This window comes from Cetorhinus maximus, chromosome 13 (assembly GCF_964194155.1).
Source record: "Cetorhinus maximus chromosome 13, sCetMax3.hap1.1, whole genome shotgun sequence".
Lineage (NCBI taxonomy): Eukaryota > Metazoa > Chordata > Chondrichthyes > Lamniformes > Cetorhinidae > Cetorhinus > Cetorhinus maximus.
In genome coordinates this window covers 107,952,384-107,973,518 of record NC_135891.1, presented here as the reverse complement: position 1 = coordinate 107,973,518, position 21,135 = coordinate 107,952,384, and the positions used below count along the sequence as shown (strand labels likewise).

Here is a 21,135-nt window from a genome sequence, read left to right as displayed (position 1 = left end):
ATAGCCTTGAATGTTATGACATGCCAAGTGCTCATCCAGGTACTTTTTAAAGGATGTGAGGCAACCCGCTTCCACCACCCTCCCAGGCAGTGCATTCCAGACTGTCACCACCCTCTGGATAAAAAAGTTTTTCCTCACATCCCCCCTAAACCACCTGCCCCTCACCTTGAACTTATGCTCCCTTGTGACTGACCCTTCAACTAAGGGGAACAGCTGCTCCCTATCCACCCTGTCCATGCCCCTTATAATCTTGTACACCTCGATCAGGTCACCCCTCAGCCTTCTCTGCTCCAACAAAAACAACCGAAGTCTATCCAAAGGACTAGTGAGAATGTGGAAATGAAAAAAAGTATTTGTAAAAAAGTAGTACTGGAGAAATTAATGGGACTGAAAGTTGATAAATCCCCTGGACGTAATGATCAACATCCCAGAGTTTTGAAAGAGGCGGCTATAGAGATAGTGGATGTGTTGTTGGTTATCTTCCGAAATTCTATAGATTATGGAGTGGTTCCTGTAGATTGGAAGGTAACAAATGTAACCCCACTAATTAAGAAAAGAGGGAGAAAGAAAACAAGGAACTACAGACCTGTTATCCTGACATCAGTAGCAGGGAAAATGCTAGAATCTGTTATGAAGGATGTGATAACTGAACGCCTAGAAAATAATGGTAGGATTGGGCACAGTCAACATGGATTTTTGAAAGCACAATCAAGTTTGGCAAGCCTGTTGGAGTGTTCTGAGGAAGTTACTAGTAGAATAGATAAGGGGGAACCAGTGGATGTGCTGTATTTGAATTTTCAGAAGGCTTTCAATAAGGTCCCACAAAAGAGGTCAGTAAGCAAAATTAGAACACATGGGTTCGGGGGTAATATATTGACATGGACTGAGAATTGGTTAACAGACAGAAAACAGAGTAAGAATAAAGAGAACCTCAAGGATCAGTGCTTGGGCTCCAGCTATTCACAATCTATATCAATGATTTGGATGTGGGGATCAGGTGTAATATTTCCAAGTTTGCTGATGACACAAAACTAGGTGGGAATGTGAGTTCGGAGGAGGATGCTGAGGCTTCAAGACGGTTTAGACAGGAGAAGTGAGTAGACAAGAACATAGCAGAAGGAATATAATATGGAAAAATGTGAGGTTATCCACTTTAGTAGGAAAAACAGAAATGCATAGTATTTCTTAAATGGTGAGAGACTGGGAAGTGTTGATGTCCAAAGGGACCTGGGTGTCCTTGTTCAAAGGTCACTGAAAGCTAACATGCAGGCGCAGCAAGCACTTAGGAAGGAAAATGGTACATTGAGCTTTACTGCAAGAGAACTTGAGTACAGGAATAAAGAAGCCTTGTTGCAATTGTATAGAGCCTTGGTGAGGCCGTACCTGGGGTATTGTGTACATTTTTGGTCTCCTTACTTAAGAAAAGGTATACCTGCCATAGAGGGAGTGCAATGAAGGTTCACCAGACTGATCCCTGGGATGGCAGGATTGTCCTATGAGGACATGTTGAGGGGAATGGCCCTATATTTTCTACAGTTTAAAAAACATACAAACTTCTTACGGGGCTCGACAGTATAGATGCAGGAAGGTTGTTTCCCCTGGTTGAGGGGATCTAGAACCAGAGGACACTGTCTTAAAATAAGGGGTAGGCCATTTAGGACTGAGACGAGGAGGAATTTTTTCACTCAAGAGGTCATTAATCTTTGGAATTCTCTACCCCAGAGGACTGAGGAGGCTCAGTCATTGGATATATTCAAGACAAGAGATTTCTAGATATTAAAGATATCAAGGGATATGGCATTATGGCAGAAAATCAGCTATGACCTGGTTGAATGGTAAAGCAGGCTTGAGGGGCCGAATGGCCTACTCGTACTCCAATTTCCTATGTTTCTGTATACTCCATCAAAGCCATTTCTGACTTTGAACACTATATCAAATCTCCTCTTAAACTTCTGTTATCATTCTGGTAAATCCCTCCTGTACCTCCTTTAAGCCCTGATATCCTTTCAGGAGCGTGTTGCCCAGAATTGAACACGATACGCCAGATGAGGCCTAACCAGCGTTTTATAAAAGCTTAGCACAACTTTTTTTTAAATTCGTTTATGGGATGTGGGCATCGTTGGCTAGGCCAGCATTTATTACCCATCCCTAATTGCCCTTGAAGGTGGTGAGCTGCATTCTTGAACCGCTGCAGTTCAAGCAGTGTAGGTACACCCACAATGCTGTTAGGGAGGGAGTTCCAGGGTTTTAAGACCATAAGACGCAATAGCAGCAGTAGGCCATTCGGCCCATTAGGTCTGCTCTGCCATTCAATGAGATTATTTCTGATCTGATAATCCTCAACTCCATTTTCCTGCCTTTTCCCCACCCAGTGACAGCGAAGGAATGGTGATTTTTTTCCAAATCAGGATAGTGAGTGGCTTGGCGGGGTACTTCAAGGAGGTGGTGTTCCATGAGTTGGCTGCCCTTGTCCTTCTGGATGCTAACAGTCGTGGGTTTTGAAGGTGCTGTCCAAGGAGCCTTGATGAGTTCCTGCAGTGCATTTTGTAAATGGCACACACTGCTACCATTGGTGGTGGTGAGGATGGGGTGCCAATCAAGCGGGCCGCTTTGTCCTGGATGGCGTCAAGCACTCATCCAGGCAAGTGGAGAGTATTACATCAACACTCCTGACTTGTGCCTTGTAGATGGTGGACAGGCTTTGGGGAGTCAGGAGGTGAGTTACTTATCACAGGATTCCAAGCCTCTGACCTACTCTTGTAGCCACAGTATTTATAAGGCAGTTTCTGGTCAATAGTAACCTCCAGGATGTTGGTAGTAGGGGACTGAGTGATGGTAATGCCATGATTAGATCCTCTCTTGTTGGAGATCATCATTGCTTGGCACTTGCGTAGCATGAACATAACTTGCCATTTGTTAGCCCAAGTTTGGATACTGTCTAGGTCTTGCTACATTTGGACATGGACTGCTTCAGTATCTGAGGAGTCACAAATGTTGCTGAACATTGTGCAATCAGCAGCGAACATTCCCATTTCTGACCTTATGATGGAAGGAAGATCATTGATGAAGCAGCTGAAGATGGTTGGGCCAAGGACAATATTCTGAGGAACTCCTACAGTGATGTCCTGGAGCTGAGATGATTGACCAACAACCACAACCATCTTCCTTTGTGCTAGGTATGACTCCAACCAGCAGAGAGTTTGCCCCGATTCCCACTGACTTCAACTTTGCTAGGGTTCCTTGATGCCACACTCGGTCAAATGCTGCCTTGATGTCAAGGGCAGTCACTCTCACCTCACCTCAGTGCTATAGCTGTACTGGAACAACTTGGATAGGGGCGCGGCAAGTTCTGGAGCATGCCTTCAGTACTATAGCCAGAATATTGTCAGTATCCATAGCCTTTGCAGTATCCAGTGCCTTAATCCGTTTCCTGGTATCACATGGAGTGAATCAATTTGGCTGAAGACTGGTATCTGTGATGCTGGGGACCTCCAGAGGAGGCCAAGATGATCATCCACTCAGTACTTCTGGCTGAAAATTGTTGCAAATGCTTCAGCCTTGTCTTTTGCACAGGTGTGCTGGGCTCCCGCATCATTGAGAAGGAGGATATTTGTAGAGTCTCGAGTGAGTTGTTTAATTGTCCACCACCATTCACGACTGAATGTGGCAGGACTGCAGAGCTTGGTTGTGGCATCACTTTGCTCTGTCTATTGCTTGCTGCTTATGCTGTTTGGCACCCAAGTATACCTGAGCTGTAGCTTCCCAAGATTGACACCTCATTTTTAGGTATACCTGGTGCTGCTCCTGGCATGCCCTCCTGCACTTTTCACTGAAGCTGGGTTGACCCCCTCGCTTGGTGGTAATGGTAGAGTGAGGGATATACCAGGCCATGAGGTTGCAGATTGTGGTCAAGTACAATTCTACTGCCGTTGGTTGCCCCCTGCGCCACATGGTTGCCCAGTTTTGAGTTGCTAGATCTGTTCGAAATCTATTTTGGTACAGTGATAGTGCCACATAACACAATGGAGGGTATCCTCAATGTGAAGGTGGGACTTCGTCTCCACAAGGACTGTGCAGTGGTCACTGCTACTGATACTGTCATGGGCAGATGCATCTGCAGCAGGCAGGTTGGTGAGGATGAGGTCAAGTATGTTTTTCCCTCTTGTTGGTTCCATCACCACCTGCCGCAGACCCAGTCCAGTAGCTATGTCCTTTAGGACTCAGCCAGCTCAGTCTGTTGTGGTACTACCAAGCCACTCTTGGTGATGGACATTGAATTCTCTCACAGAGTGCATTCTGTGCCCTTGCCACTCTCAGTGCTTCCTCCAAATGGTGTTCAACATGGAGGATCACTGATGCATCAGCTGAGGTGGGGGTGTGGTGCTAGGTCTATCCTAATTGGGACAGGACACACACACGAATGGTGCTGGTGCTGTCCAGGACATTATCTGAAAGGTATGATTCCGTGAGTGTGACTATGTCAGGCTGATGCTTACTAGTCTGTGAGACAGCTCTCCCAGGTGTTAGTAAGGAGGACTTTGCGGGGTTGACAGGGCTGAGTTTGCCATTATCATTTCCAGTGCCTAGGTTGATGCCGGGTGGTCCGTTCAGTTTCACTCCTTATCCAATTTTCAGTAGCGGTTTGGTACAACTGAGTGGCTTGCTATTTTCAGAGGGCAGTTAAGATTCAACCACTTGCTGTGGAGTCACATGTAGGCCAGATCAAGTAAGGGGGGCAGATTTCCTTCTCTAAATGGAAATTATACTTTTAATTCCAGATTTTTACTGATTTCAAATTCCACCATCTGGGATTCCAACCCTGGTCCCCAGGGCATTACTCTGGGTCTCTGGATTACTAGTCCAGTGACAACACTACTACGCCGCCGAAGTCTGTAACTATCCTCCTCACTATTTATTACAAATATGAGTTTTATGTCATCTGAAAATTTAAAAATTTGTATACCAAGGCCAGGTAATGAATATACATCAAATAGGGCAATGGTCTCCATACCAATCCCTAGGGAACATCCCTGTATACGTCACCTCCAATGTAAAAATTAACTGTTCACCACTAGTCTCAGCTTCTGTCCTTTAACCAATTTCACATCCACATTGCCATTGTCCCTTTAATCCCTTTTCTACTTTGAGGACGGCCAGCCTTTTAAGTACCCCCTCTTTTATTTTTATTCAATCCAAGATTGCGAAGACATCCTCCTTTACAACTACATCGGCAGCATTCTCTTTGCCAGTAAAGACAGATGCAAAGTGCTCATTCAATAGTTCAGGTAAGCCCTCTGCCTCCACAAGATGATCTCTTTTTTGGTGCTTAATCTGCCCCATCTTTCCTATGGCTATCCTTGTACTTTTATTATGCGAAGTTAATTCCTTATTTACAGGATAGGTTATCCATTCTCTTCAGTCCATCTGGATGCATACCTCTGCTGCTATGCTGAAAGGTCGTGCAATTTGCATGCTGCCAAGCCACTTTACATTATTTAAAACTTATTTACATTTTATATTATTCAAATGGAGAGAGGCTACAGAATGCTAAGGTGCACAGGGATCATGCATCCTTGTAGACGAAACAAAAAATGTTAACGTGCAGATACAGTAAATAATTAGGAAGGGAAATGGAATGTTGGCCTTTATTACAAGGTGGATGGAGTGTAAAAGTATGAAACTCTTGTTACAACTGTACAAGGTGTTGATGAGACCACACCTAAAATACTACATACGGTTTTGGTCTCCTTATTTAAGGTGGGGTATACTTGCATTGGAGGCAGCTCAGAAGAGGTTCATGAGATTGATTTTTGGGTTGAAGGGATTGTCTCATGAAGAAAAGTTCAGCCTATAATTACTGGAGTTTAGAAGAATGAGGGATGATTCTGAGCGCTTGACAGGGCAGATGCTGAGGTGTTTCCTTTTGTAGGAGAAGCTAGAACTAGGGGGCTTAGCTTAAGTAAGGGGTCGCCCATTTAAGGCAGAGATGAGGCAGAATTTCTTCTCTCAAAGGTTCGCGAATGTTTGGAATTTTCTATCTCAGAGAACTGTGAAGGTGGAGTCATTGAATATAAGGAAGGTAGAGGTAGACAGATTATTGAAATATAGGGGAGTCAAGGGCTACGGGAGAAGGGCAGGAAAGTGGAGCTGAGGCCAAGACCAGATCAGCCATGGTGTTACTTAATGGTGGAGCATGGCCTACTCCTGCTCTTACTTCTTATGTTCTTAGTCAGTTGCTTGGCTGGATCTACCCAATTCAATTCTGGAACATGAGAATTGTGTTATTTCATAAGAATAAGTTTGAGTGTTTACATATGTGAATGAAGTCAAACGGCTGAGAGAATTATTGTACAACTCCCTTCCTCAAATGGTTTTGACTTTTGTGTAACCTGGTTCTTTAAAGGCCAGAGCCAAAGTGACAACCTCTACAGCTACCACTGAATAGAGATTGATGCTTCGGGTTCTTTACCCATTCAGAATCAATGACTATGCATACTTAACATTTGAGTTGGCTGACAAAAATTGCAAAGCTGAAAATGGCCAAGATGGCAATTATATCTGCACACAACTGTAATCAATTATTTCATCTTTGTACACATTAGCTAAACATGAACAGAGGTAATTTCCAATAGTATCCATCTTCATATACAAGCAAAATAACTTCCACTATTAACCAAGTTGCCACAACATATTAACTGAGGCTAAATCATTTTTCCTGTCTCACCCAGTGGACCTGGATGTGCAAAGCTCATATGGTAAATAGACAGGAGTTCTAAAGAGAAACTTAAAATAACGATTAGCATGTGTAGAGCTAAGTGACTAGAGAAGTAATGTAGCAAAATAATTACAATCTTGCATCTACAGGCATTTCCTATCGCCTTTTCACGATAAATGTGGACACAAGAATTTATAATGGAAACATGCTGAATACATGACTACACAGAGGACTAAATTACATTGTCACATCCTGATCCAATTATCCCATTATTTAACCTCTCTTCACTCAAAGGCTAAACTTGGTCTTGATTACCTATGTGCAACACCATGGGAGACTGAGGAGTTAAAAACATATTTTCTATTTATATATTTAATTTGAAAAAAACATTTCATTTTATCCATAATAAAACCAGAAAACACTCAGAAATTTCAATAGATCAGGCAACATCTGTAGAGAGAGAAAAACCAGAGTTAATATTTCAGTTCGATGTCTCTTCATCAGGTCTAAAACATTAACTCTGCTTCTCGTCACAGAAGCTGCCAGAACTGCAGTATTTCCAGCATTTTCTGTTTTTCATTTCAGATTTCCAGCAGTGGCAATATTCTGCTTCTAATTCATTTTACCTTATTTGCTTGTATGAGATGGAAGTTTTTACCATGAACTCGAAGCCCATGTTCAAAATTTCTGCATTCCTCTTCACTCCAGGCACACAGTTCATCTGCAAATGCAAAAGTATGACAAGTTATCGTGAAAGAATAGAGTCATGTGATTTTTCAGGACATGAACAAAACAATCTCTAAGTTTCAAAGGAAAGGTTTATCACAATTGATAGCTGAGTAACAATTTGCAATACAAACTAGTTATTTTCTAATAACTTGCTGTTAGACTATGGCAAGTTACAAAAGTATAAAGGAAATTTCAGAAAGTCTTGCCATTATAATTAAAATATGCAAGAAACTGCAGAATGCAAGTATGAGTAGCTCAATCATGTTTCACATCTCTATAATGCATCTAGCACTAAAGAGGATTGGGTCATTTGGGAAGTGCTGGCAACAGAAGAGGGCTTTTCCCAACTTGAATTACTTATTAATTAGAGGTAGAAAGCATAAAAAAGGCTGCATACCTTGCACTACTTTGACATTAAATCTTAGTCTTCTGAGGGCTTCCTCTGCATTGAAGTTACATTTTACAAGTTCATACAAAGCCTATGGAGTTAAACGGAGATTGAAAAATAATAAAGGAATTGAAACACTACTTCACCTGAAAATAGCTCTGTAGATAAAAACATGGACTACTTTATCACTGAAATGACTGTAAGGTCTTAAAGCATTAAGTAATTTTAAAATTTCTAAAACAAAATCAGAAATTGCTGGAAACGTGAATCATCTAGGGTGAGAACAGAAAGATCAGGAACAGTTGATAATTCAAATTTTTGCTTTAACAAAACACATTTATTTTTTTCTCTCAGGTAGTAATATGTTCAGGTTTCATATCCGATATGTGAACATACCTCTTTTCTCCACAGATGCTGCCTGAACAGCTCTGTGTTTCCAACAATTTCTGTTTTTCTTTCGTAAGAACTAGGAGCAGGAGTAGGCAATTCAGCCCCTCGAGCCTACCCCGCCATTCATTACGATCATGGCTGATCTCATTTCGGCCTCAACTCCAATTCCCCGCCCTCTCCCCATAACCTTTCAACCCATTACTAATTAAAAATGTCTATCTCCTCCTTAAATTTATTCAGCATAAATTATTTCAGATTTCACGTATCTTCGGTTTCTTGTTAAAAGTAACCAATGTACATTTAGTTAATGAATAAATAGAGATGAGGAAAGCCACCTGATTTTTCTTAACATCGATAAAGAAAGACCACCCATCGTAGAGTCTACTTCAAGTCTACCATTCTATCCAGATGTTCATTCCATGTTTTAATCATTCTGGGTGAAGAACTTCCTGATGATACTCATCAAAAATTTGCCTTGTGCTAGCTTGAACAAGCACCTCGATTGGCAACAGTTCAGTTTGAAGTAATTGTCCAAATTTACTTTAATGCAAGTCAGTGGTCATATTTGAAATGATGAGTTGAATGGAAAATGTCCTTATAACAGTGCCAGCTTTACCTTGGCACTTGCACAACCCTTTCTTCTGTGTAGGTTTTGGAAACCTGTTGCTGATCTATGTCCATGAGTTCTTTTTCTGTCCCTCCTCCTGACACATCAAATGGAACATAAGAGCAATGGTAATGGTAAATTATGGTAAGAAAGAACTTTTCTGCAACATATCACGGCTGAATTGATCCTAGCATGAAATATATTCAGGATTAATTCAGTAGTGTATAATCTGGGATCACAGGTTGGATTTGAGTTGGTGCTAGATCTGCATTAAACTTAGATTGTTAGTGTAAAGGGCCAAGTGGAGAACAGTTCAATTTTCCATTCAAATTAGTCTGTACAGATGGTTTAGTCACCTGTTCACTATCTTTAATGAGTATTCCTTCAGGTAAACTCTCATTCATTTTCTCGTCTCTTGCTCTCTTTACTGCTTTGTATAGGAACTCCTCAACTTGTCTTTCTGGGAGAACGTAGGGATCCCAAAGCAGTTGGTCCTCATTGTCATAAACTATAAGTGTGGAAAAAGAGCAAATGCAATGAGAGTCAGGATATAAAAATATGAATCATTCAACACCGAATCAATATTATTAATAGCCTAATTGAAGAGTAGCAAGTATATCACTTAACAAAATGAAGCAAAGTTTGATATTTCAAAAATGCAGATTTAGCTGAGAGAACATGCACATATAAAGTGCCTTTCACATCCCCAATACACTCCAAAATGTTTTACAGTCAATGTACTACTTTTGAAATGTGGTCATTATTATTTGTAGGCCAACATGGTAGCCAATATACACAGTAGGACCCAATAAATATGTGATGAATGACCAGTTAATATTTTTGGTGATCTTGATTTACATTTTGATCTGAAGAGTCTAGGGGCAAGTTTAACTAATGTCATTTGTTGTTAGATACCCTGCTACAGCGAAACCTGACCAGTAATGTTTCTTCCACCAGTGCCAGGTAAAGAGTCAACTCTATTGATGGAATGCAGCTGGAATTATAGTTTCCTGCAAAGCTCAGGGCACTAATGGTTCTGCAGATAAGTATGAGTCATGCAGAAAACAGTGGAGACATGAAGTGAGTCAGCATCTGAAGTGCTTCAATTGGGTCAGTGTATTTATTGAAACCATCATCAGTGAGTAGTTTGTTTACATTAATGTTCCAGGGAAAAAAAGTTTGTGAATTTATTACAACAATTAAAAGCAGCCTTCCACAGATTCTGTAGAGTCAGGCCAATATACTACCCTGTACCATATCCAGAAGATTATGAGCAAATCAACAGAAAAAAAACATATTGTTGATGATTCTAACAGCGAACTTTCATATTCCACAAATGAAGAAGGGTGCCCAGTTAACTGGATGGATAATGTGTAGTTCAGAATAACACTGACTGCATAAGTTCAGTTCCCATTCCGCCTGAGGTAGACTTGGGACCCGCCTCCTTGCCCTGCCCCTGGGAGTAGGAGGCAATGGCAAACGACCACTACTATAAGTGATGACTAGCTGGATTGGCATGAGCCTCCAGAACTTATTTTGGTTTATTGAGAAACCTAGGGAAGGATCACCCACACCTAATGTGCAGGACACCAGCAAGGCCAAAATATGTAGGAGAGGAATAGAGAGTCAGTGTTGATGTACGCTGAACACAACAGAGCAACATCCTACTGCTGAAACAATTTGCTGAATCTCACTGACCCACAGCTGGGAGGAACAGAGGTTGGGGGAAGAAGGTAAAATAGAGGAAGCTGTGTAGGGATGGCTCCTTGTCACTGTCCTGCTTCCAGGGAAGTTTCCCAGCAGAGGGTTGCAAGGGTGGCCAATCAGCTGACTGCTGCATGGAGACAGGCAGCCGATTTGAATAATTAAATGACCAATTAAGGGTCATTTTACAGGGTTGCCAGCATATTGCCAATGGTGGCGTAGCCTCCCCACTGCAAGGGGGGCGGGGGGGGGGGGGGGGGGGCGTGAGCTTCATGGAAGCCAATCTAAAGGTACCATCGGAGTCGGGGGCTCCATGCCACACAGCTGGAGAAGACAGCCCCTGTGGCCCCAAAGATCTCCAGCAGAATGGACTGCCCTGCAGTTACGGGCCCTTCCCCCTCAGCCATCCTGAATTTTAATTTGTACTTAACTCTACAACTCCATATTGAGGCGTCCCCAAGCTTCCCACGTGCCTCAGCAGTGCCCCCCTCTCCTGGTGGCTCTGCTGAAACTTCAGAGCTACTGATTGGGCAGTAGCATCAAGTGCCCACCCGCTAACCTTAATTGGACAGCAGGCTTTCAGGCAGCCATTCAGGAGGCCACCTGCAGTAAAACTGCAGAGCTGGTCCCACTGCTGGCAAGTGTGGGCTTGGAACCCACTTTTCGGTCTCATGTTGGGGTCCTGAGTAAGTTTCTGGGCAGGCAAAGGCCATAGCTGAAGCTGGGAAACTACCAATACCAGTGGCCAGTCATGGGCTCAGCAGGGGATTGGGCTCCTTCACAGCAGCGATGGGGAAGGGGCTATAAACTGATCAAAATAAAGTTACTTTAAATTTTAGCATTAGAGCATAGATGGAGTAGAAATTGAGTCTCACAGTGTAGTCCAATATAGACCAGCATGGAAGTGTGGTCTTGATGACCCGAGAAGATCCGGAATTTGGAAGCCAAGTGTGAGAGAAGATCCAGATACAAATCTTTTCTAGGGCTCGCAATAGCCCACCTTCCACCACCCTCCGGGATATCTGCACTCCTCTAAGTCTGGCTTCTTCAGCGTCCCCAATTTTAATCTCTGCACCATTGATGGCTGTGCCTTAAACTGCCTAAGCCCTAAACTCTGGGATTTCCTCCCTAAACTTCTCCACCACTTGAGCCCGCTTTTCTTTTTTAAGACAATCTTTAAAACCTATCCCTTTGACCAAGGTTTTGTCATCTACTCTAATATCTCCTTCCGTGGCTTGATGTCATATTTTGTTTTAGAATGCTCCTGTGAAGCACCTTGGGGTGTTTTACTATATGAAAGATGCAAGTTGTTGTTGTTGTTATAAATGGTTATAAGAAGCCACAGAATGCTAACTTTTTTTTGAATAATGCATCGTCCTTTTCAAATGTCATTTATCTAATATAGTTTTTTGCAGTGCAGAAGTTAGGTAAATATACACAAAATAAAGTGGATATAATGCTTTAGAATCACTTCACCAGCGCATGATACCAGTGTAAACAGCAGGATCCAAAAGCTTACCATCATCACTTACTGGCACTTAAGAGGTATTGCAACTATTGAGCCTGGACAAATTAAATTTAATGGCTGAAAAATGTTTATTCAATGGAAAAGCACATATCCTTTTGGCTTTTCAGATCTTATTACTTGCTCAACTGAACAGGATTTGTGCTGTATAAAAGGTACACTTGTAAATAAATTGTACTCCATTTTCAATAATGGTCTAGTTTAAATCTCTAACTCATTCTACTATATGAATGGATGCCTGAACAAACTTATAGAGCAGTAGATCCATACAGACAGAAACATCTTTTGATGGTCAATCAAAATTCTTTCAAGTATTACTTGACTATTCACAAACTAAATCCAGATATTAATAAACCATCCATCAAAATAGTTGGTGTAGCAATCCTAAGCAGTCAACAACAGAAACATAGGTTTATAAAACACTTTTAAGAATTGGAAACAGGTTTTCAGAATGCTTCAGTGTGAAGAAAAAAATGGATACTGAACGAGCAGGAAGAACCAGTAGATGAGACTAAGTGATGCGATTGAAAGGTTGGCTGAAGAAGAATGTTCTGAAAAGATTTCTGAAAGCAGGAAGGGGTAAGACAGTGGTAGTTAAGAGTGTCAGCAACGATGTAAGGCTGAAGGGGATAATGGAGGTAGGGTGGGCGAAAGTGTGAAGATATTTGGAGAAAAGGATAAGAGATTTTGGTGTCAAGAGAGGGGCATGGGGAGCAAGTGGATGGTGGCAAGAATCAAACTGCAGGAAAGCATGGGGCTCAGATCAAGCAAGCAGGCATTCTGAGTTTGTAACGATTTGTGGAGGACTGGAAGCTAGAAGTGCTCAGGTCAGCTAGATGAGCATAACCTAGTGATGATCAGAGATTCAACAACACTGCAGGGAGAGGCAGTGGCAGGGATAGGTACCATTTCGAAGGGGGGAGCAGATCTTGTTGGTAACAGAGTTGATGTGGGCGAGAAAACTCAAGACCTCATACAGACAACATGCCAAGTTTCTGTATCACTGAACATAGCCTGAGCTGTCAAGTAGGGGAGTTGAGAGGAGCCTTCAGTTTTCTCTACATTGAGTTGAAGGAAATTTTGATTCATGCAAACCAGCATGTAGAAAGACTACTGAAGCCTGTCAGCCCTGCTACTATAGTATAGTAATAAATGCATTTCAACATATTGCACATTATATATTAACATTAAAATGTCAAACTGCACAAAGATTGTTCTGTTGAAGGGTCATGAGGACTCGAAACGTCAACTCATTTCTTCTCCGCCGATGCTGCCAGACCTGCTGAGTTTTTCCAGGTAATTCTGTTATTGTCAAAGATTATTCGGTATGATTCTAATATATTGCCCTGTGCGATATGGAAAACACAGGTCTGAAATTTATACAAATAGCTCAATGTTGGTTAAAGCCTTTTGATAATCGATAAAATGTTTAACTAAACTGCTGCAGGTCTATGTGGACAAATATATTTCAAACGGTGCTTTACATAAAGGGAAGATTAGACATTTACATTTAGAGAACTGAGAGAAAGGTGTGAGGAAATGCCAGTAAAGATGAAATTACATATTCCTTACCTTTTTCATTTTGCCTATATCGGCCGATGAATGGTGGAATAGGGGCTTGATACTGAGGTCCAACCATAATTTCCTGAAATAAATCAAGATAAATTTTTTGACACATTATCCTTCAGGATGTAAAATACTCTAAAACAAAACTCTTAAATATCTGAAAAAAAACTTTAAATAACTGTGAAAAAAAAACAAGCATAGTTGCTCTATCTACTTGCATACATATAAAACGTAAGCTAATCCAATGACTTTGACCTCCAAGACATTATATAAATAACAATTAATCCTAATGGGCTCATATTTTAAAAATTCAGTCAGCCAAATACAAGTCGTACAGTGATAAATTTAAAAAATACTCTAGGCATTTCATCGGCACATCATTTCAACAAGGTTACTACTTTCATTCCTCTGAGTACTGAAGAAATAAGGAGTTTCTGCATTTTCATTACCAAGTTCTATTTGAACAAATGGCACTTGAAAAAAATAAAGTTAATTATATAACACAGTTGTTATTGCAAAATGACATGACTTCCATTAGTGTCTACATTTATCATAACAGGTGTGATGTTTCAGGATATTTTGGCTATTTGTCCACGTAAGGAGATGTTAGGACAGGTCAAAGCTTGACCAAAAGAGGGAGGTTTTTAAGAAGCATCTCAAAAGGGAGGAGAGGTAGATAGGCTTACAGGAGGGAACTCCAGAGCTTAGGGCCTGTGCAGTTGAAGGCACAGCTGCCAACAGCGGATTGAAGAGAATTCGAGGTGGGGGGGATCTGCAAGAGGTCAGGATTGGAGGTATGCAAAGCCTTTAGAGGATTGTAGAGTTGGAGGAGGTTAGAGAGTTAGAGAAGGACGAGACCGTGGAATTATCTGAAAACAGGATGAGAATTTTTTTTTTTAAATGGCGTTGCTCAACTAGGAGTCAAAATAGGTCAACCCAAGAGAAAAATGGCTAATTTGCCAGGAGATGCTCTTCCCTCAGATTAAACAAGAAATTGGATAGACATCCATTTTCCACTCCCTCAAACAGCTTTGTTAACTCCTTGGGAGGTGCATTTCAGCAGGCAAAGATATCTCAAGTAACAATTTTTCATGTGAGTTTAAACAAACAGTCAGTTTTGGCAGGCTATCCAGCCATGGGAGGAGTCACCACAGCCAAGGCCAATCTTTCTCATGCTCTTTTCAGCAGAAATCACTAGAGAGCATCCAAGAAGAGGGAAGATGGCTGATTTTCCTCTCGTCAGGCCAGGGGCACTTAGATCAACTGTGGCATCTCAGTACTAGGAACTTAACCAGAGATTTTCCAGGCTGTGTAACTCAGCTATACACTACCTCAATGCAATAACTTGAACTTGCCAGTGTTGTCAGGAGACAGCAAAAGTGGGAAGAAGAAAAGGCAATGAAGATAAAATAATAAAACAAAAAAAATGTAAAAATTGAACAAATGTGGCAAGAAGTAGATTATGTTTTTCAGAAAAAGCATAACTCAATATTCAAAGTTATATTGTGACAGCTGTCCTCCAATGATGTTAACTTATCTGGACCTATGCAATAACAAGTTTTCAGACACTGATGAAGGAAGGGAAATATAAACTACACCTTGTCCAAAAGGCACTAACCTTTTTACAGTCATTAGACAAAATGGAATCATCTTCTTCAGAGTCCTCATCTGATAATGACAGTTCCTTATCATCCTCAATAGAATTAGCTGGAAACAAAATAAAGCTGATAATTAATCCTTGAACTAAATATTTAATTATAATTAACAGAGGCAATAATTATAGATTTTTATTGCAAGTAGCTTGAGCAATTCTCTGGTGTAAAAGTCAGACCGGCAAACTCATTTCAGGAAATGCAGCAACGTTATCTGAACAAGAATTTCTTTGATCCTGAGAACGATTATGCATTGTGTTATTTAAACAAAAATCTTTTCAGAGTTTTATCGTTAAAGCAGCATGTCTTCTTCATCCCAGCACAAACTGAACTGAGCATGTCATTTTCCTCTATCCACACAGAAATAAATGTCTCAATGACAGCTACAGAAATCAAATTAAAAGAAGTTTTACACACCAACTTTGGGCATGTGATCTCCATACCCATTCACACAGTGCACGCGTGTGTACTTTAACCTTTCCAACAGGACACATCATGACAAAAAGCAAGCACCACCTAATTGTGTTTGGGTGGAAAGCAGGTGTGAAAATTGCAAGTCAACTTTCTCAGCCATCATTCAAATAATGTCACCAAGAACCGCTTGCAATTTTGAGCCAAAAACTTAGAAGCTGCACTAAGATGTGGTACTTCTCATAAGTTCATGCCGGAATTCAAACTTTTGACCAAAGAGAATGATGGCAAATTCTTGCTCTGAATGGCATAGATGTTAGTCATGTAAATATACATATTAATTAACATTTACCTGTATTGTGTGTGAGGCATCTTTTATTAAAATGGCATTGCCATAGTCACACCTGTGGGTAGTCAGCGACTTCTACTGGGTAACACTTTTTTCAATACAGCTATCATGGCTGCTTATTTCCAACGGAAATGTCACTGGCTCTTTCTATTTGAAATTTCCATCCTTTGGGACTCTTTACTATCGGTAATGGGATTCTTTCATGGGCTGAAGCAGCTTGCTATTCCACTCTTTCCAAGAAAATATCTGGAATTCCAGCAGTGCGATGGATTGGGGTATGAATAATTAATGAATAAATAAAGTTTCAAGTTCTACATCCAGTCATATTTCTTTCATGGAATTAAGCCAGGAACAGGGGTGGGGGAGGGGGGGAAATGCATTTATTAAGAATCTTAAGATGTTAATCATCTACAGATGAGATAACTGAAAGAAATATGACCTCAGGACTTTAAATTCACTTGAAGGGAAGCTCGCAGAGCTAATCTGGTTTACACCAGAGAAAAAAGACAACACAGAAGTCAAATAGCCTGCTCACATGAGCTTCTGGAGAAAGTAATGTGTGAGGAATATGGTGAGGTAGACCTGACTGATCCATAAAAAAGGGAAGGCTTATTGGTCATATTGGCCTTTTCCAGGTTCTAAAAATTTGAATGCACTTGGGAACCTATGCCCCACAGAGTCATAATATATTATGAAGATTCTTCCCTCTCACCCCAGTCACTTCTTTCTCCTCTAGTTTTCTATTTTCTTCTTCTCTAAATTATCTTCTACTTGGATTTTGTCTGCTTATGACAAAACCCTTCATAATCACAGGATCAATCACACATATAATGTTGTCCAGTTTTCTTCATGCACCTGCTCCAAACTTCATTGATCTTATCAAATCCCTCTTCTGATTTTCATCTTTAGTCCTAATCCGAAATACTATGTTTACCCCTTTTACATATAAAAAAAACTAAGTGACAAGACTGACAACCCCAAGGATGCAAGTCAAGAGGGGCTGAAAATAGTTCAATGTAAATATTTGGAAGAAGGATTAGCAGAAAGACATAGCATCAAAAGTTACTGGATCACACATCTTACTGGTTACTGTATCTAATAGAATCTCAGATTTAGTGGCCATGTTATAACCACAGACCAATCACATCTCAAATTGGATGAATATTAATCAACTTAATTCTTTTAGATTTATAATGGTATGGCAAAAATGGAAAGAAGTGGTTATAACAATTGTACACAGTCTTATTAAGAGCACATCTGGAATACACTGACCAGGTTTGGACACTTAGTTCAGAATATATATTAAACTAATCTGTGAGCACTCAACATGAGCTACAATACCAAAACTTAAGGGACCTGAGTTATGAAGCTGTCAACTGAGATTTTTCTTCCCCCAGAACAGAAGACTAAGTGAAAACTTAATAAAATTTTTCTATATTAGGAGATTTAAAAAGTTTTTAAAATGGCTCATTTGTCTGCATTGTACAGAGTTTTAGAACTAAGCTGCTTAAATTCAAGCTACATTTTCTTTAAGGGATAAACAACATTTGGAACTAATTGACAGCATAGGCTGTGAACAGAAATTGTTAAATGGGATTTCACTCCTGAGATCTATGAAGGATTCATGGCTATTAAAATGATAAGGATTATTCATTAGAAAGAAAGGAAACATTGAAGTGGGCAGGAGGAGATAAACCATTGGTCTTCCTATCCGGAATACATTTTCCAGGTGGTTCTTGTGTTGCTACAGTCAATGGTCATACGTGGAATATAACCAATCAGGGATGAATAATGCACATTGTATGGAGGTTTTCCCAAATTATTTGTACTGAGAGATCATGCTGCCTTTCTCCACCATGGTGTGCAAACTGCACTAGGCCAAATTTAATTCAGTCCTTCTTAAAAGGAAGGTAATGGAAAAGGCATGGTTAAGACAACATATGTTCAAACTAGTAAAAGATAACTTTAAAGACGGATATAAAGGCAAAATACTGTGGATGCTGGAAATCTGAAATATAAACAAAAAATGCTAGAAAAACTCAGCAGGTCTGACAGCACCTGTGGAGAGAAAGACAGTTAACGTTTCGAGTCCGTATGACTCTTCAGCTCTGAAGAGGAGTCATACAGACTCGAAACGTTAACTCTGTCTTTCTCGCCACAGATGCTGTCAGATCTGCTGATTTTTTCTAGCATTTGTTGTTTTTGTTAAAAATTGATATGAGGGTTCCTTAAAAGCAAAGTGATCAACACCTAGGATGGACTTCCAGACAAAGAGGTAGAAGCGAAAACTATGGAATAATAAGAAACAACAAATAGAGCAATAGGAGCATAGACTTGTTCCGGATGAATGAATTATAACAAGTTAAACGGCCTTCTCCAACCGTAAGGACCTTGTAAACCATCACCTTATAGAACTTACATCTCAGAGGGTGGGGAAAAAGATCAGATGCTTCATGGGAAGTGACTGATGGAGTCAAATCATCTGCTGAAGACTGGGTTTCTTCCTCCTCTTCTCCAGAAAGAAGATCTTTAGCGATTTGTTCCTGTCAACAAAAAACAGGGGTTTATCATTTATGTTTTCTTAGTTATTCATATTTCAGCAGTCTTACAGCAAGGCATGGACAACATTCAGACTTGGCCTGGTAACTGGCATTACCATCATTAAATCGCCCACCAACAAAATCGTGAGGGTCACCACAGGCCAGAAACGGAACCGGACCAGCCACATAAATACTGTAACTACAATAGCAAGTCAGAGATTGTATTCTGTGGCGAGTGACTCATCTCCCCACTCCTAAAGCCCTTTCACCATTTAAAAGGCACAAGTTAGGAGCGTGATGGAATACAGCTCCAACGCTCAAATTCAGACCAACCAGGGCAAAACAGCCCACTTGACTGGCAGTCCATTCACCATCATCAACATTCACCCCCTCCACCACCGGTGCACCAGGTCTGCAGTGTGTACCATCTACAAGATGCACTGCAGCAACTCACCAATGCTTCATCGACAGCCCATAACCTCTACCACCTGGAAGGACAAAGGCAACAGGTGTATTTGGAACACCACCACCTGCAAGTTCTCCTCAAGCCACACATCATCCTAACTTGGAAATATATCAATGTTCCTTCATCATCACTGGGTCAAAATCCTGGAACTCTATCGCTAACAACATTGTGGGAGCACCTTCATCACATGGATTACAGCAGCTCAAGAAGCCAGTTCAACACAACCTTCTCAAGAGTAATTAAGAATGGGCAACAAACACTGGCCTTGGCGGCTGCTCCTACATTCTGTGAATGAATAAAAAAGTTACAAACGTACTTTATAATTCGCTGTGACTAATGATGAAATCAAATTATAAACATACATTTTCCTTGCTTATTTGGAGAGGGACACCCTTTGTAAAGAGGACACAATTTGAAAGACTCTTTATTGGAAAGCTTAACTTAATGAAATTTGTTGAACTTGATACCAATTGTGCAATAAACTGACAGTTTTTCTTACTGATCCTTCAATCATATAGAACAAAAGATCACTGGGGCCAAGCTACAAGATAGCAATACAACGAAGCATGAGGCACTTAAGTCAGAAGAACAAAGCACAAGCGGTTAAGTGAATGTTAGTCGTAAGTTTAAAAGACAGAGATTCAAACTAACTGCCAGACATGAAGCACTTAAGCCTTCCTGTTTTGATAAAAAGGTAGCTGCTTTATAGGTCTAAAGATAGAACTGCTACAAAAGCACAACACCTGAAAGAGAAAGACAGGTTAATGTTTCAGGTGTTGACCATCAGAACTGATCTGTCTGCTGTTAATTTGCAGCATTTCCTCACTGTGCACTCCTCCCCAACTCAAAGTTCCATCTTTTTTTTAACCATTTTACTTGCATAGCAAGTTTTCCAGCTGGTTAGTATTTTCAACTGATATCTGAGAAATGATTGTCCAGCATTTCATGCATTTACGCAGACTCCAAGAAATATGTTAAATGGTGTTTCTGAAAAAAGTAGAAAATGGTGAAAATTGCCAAGTAAGGTTTTTGAATCCCCACTGCAGGTTTAAAAAGAAACCATTGTGACTATGTGCAAAGTTGATGCCAAAACAGCAGAGTTGTTGGACAAAAGCAGCAGAGAAGCTACAAGTGCTTTTTGATAAAGGTGTGGATTTGGATGCAGTCAGCAACTTCACCAGCAAAAGCTTATCCACATTAATCAGGCATGAAATTTGCAAACGACTACCTATATTTAATAGTTTTGATTATAGTATGCAAACTTTAAATGTGCCCATAATACAAAAGAACACTCTTTTCTGATCAGTTATTCAGATTTTTTCAATAACCAAAAAAACATCACCATTCATTTCCACCATTATTTCATACCAGATCTCTCACAAACTTGTACATTTTCCTTTGATCAGGATGAACAACATCAAGGGAGATCCACTAGCTTATTATAAAAGGGTAAATGAATGTTGGCATCAATTGGCTGATTGCTTTAAAAAGAATGAAATCCACTCAACAGATCCAGAAATGATTACCTTATCCAGAGTCATATCCGGCAAGTTATCAGCAAGTTCACTGGGTGAGCTGCCCTCACTTTCATGCTCCGAGATTGGATCGGATGCTTCATAACCATAAAGTGCTAGAAGTTCTTCGAAAGGCACATCACTTTCCTGTATGAAGAGATTAAAATAAGCAATCATGAATCTTGTCGCCTTGTTTCCTCCCTCTTCATTTGAACGGAAATATAATGTACTATAACTGTAAAAGGACACAACATAGCACAGGAGTGAAACCACAAAGGGTGGTGAAACCACATTCCTAGCCTTTACTGACAATTTTATTAAATACAGCCCATACTGAATTCAAATTATTTGTTAACTACTTTTTTAACTCTGAATCCCACTTTGTTGTGTTATTATCTTAATTACTTATGGAGTGCAGTAGCATTGTGGCCATGTTGATGGATTGGCAATCCAGTGGCCCGGACTATTGATTTGGAGAATGAGTTCAAATTCACAGCAGCTGGGCAATTTAATTTCAGTTAATTAAATAAATCTGGAGTTATAAAGATAATATCAGTATGGTGATCATAAAACTACCGG

The 21,135-nt window shown here is 40.4% G+C and overlaps 1 protein-coding gene across 3 annotated transcripts in view; it reads right to left on the bottom strand.

Moving 5' to 3' along the window:
- Positions 1-21,135, bottom strand: part of LOC144688924 (mesoderm induction early response protein 2-like) — a 60,033-nt gene that overhangs the window by 14,134 nt on the left and 24,764 nt on the right. For all 3 annotated transcript variants that reach the window (XM_078555959.1, XM_078555960.1, XM_078555961.1), the window contains exons 4-10: positions 20,569-20,703; positions 18,456-18,579; positions 15,243-15,331; positions 13,631-13,703; positions 9,186-9,337; positions 7,842-7,923; positions 7,342-7,436 (exon numbers count right to left, since the gene is read on the bottom strand). In XM_078555959.1, coding sequence (XP_078412085.1) covers positions 7,342-7,436; positions 7,842-7,923; positions 9,186-9,337; positions 13,631-13,703; positions 15,243-15,331; positions 18,456-18,579; positions 20,569-20,703 — 750 coding nt within the window. The remainder of the gene's footprint in view (positions 1-7,341; positions 7,437-7,841; positions 7,924-9,185; positions 9,338-13,630; positions 13,704-15,242; positions 15,332-18,455; positions 18,580-20,568; positions 20,704-21,135) is intronic.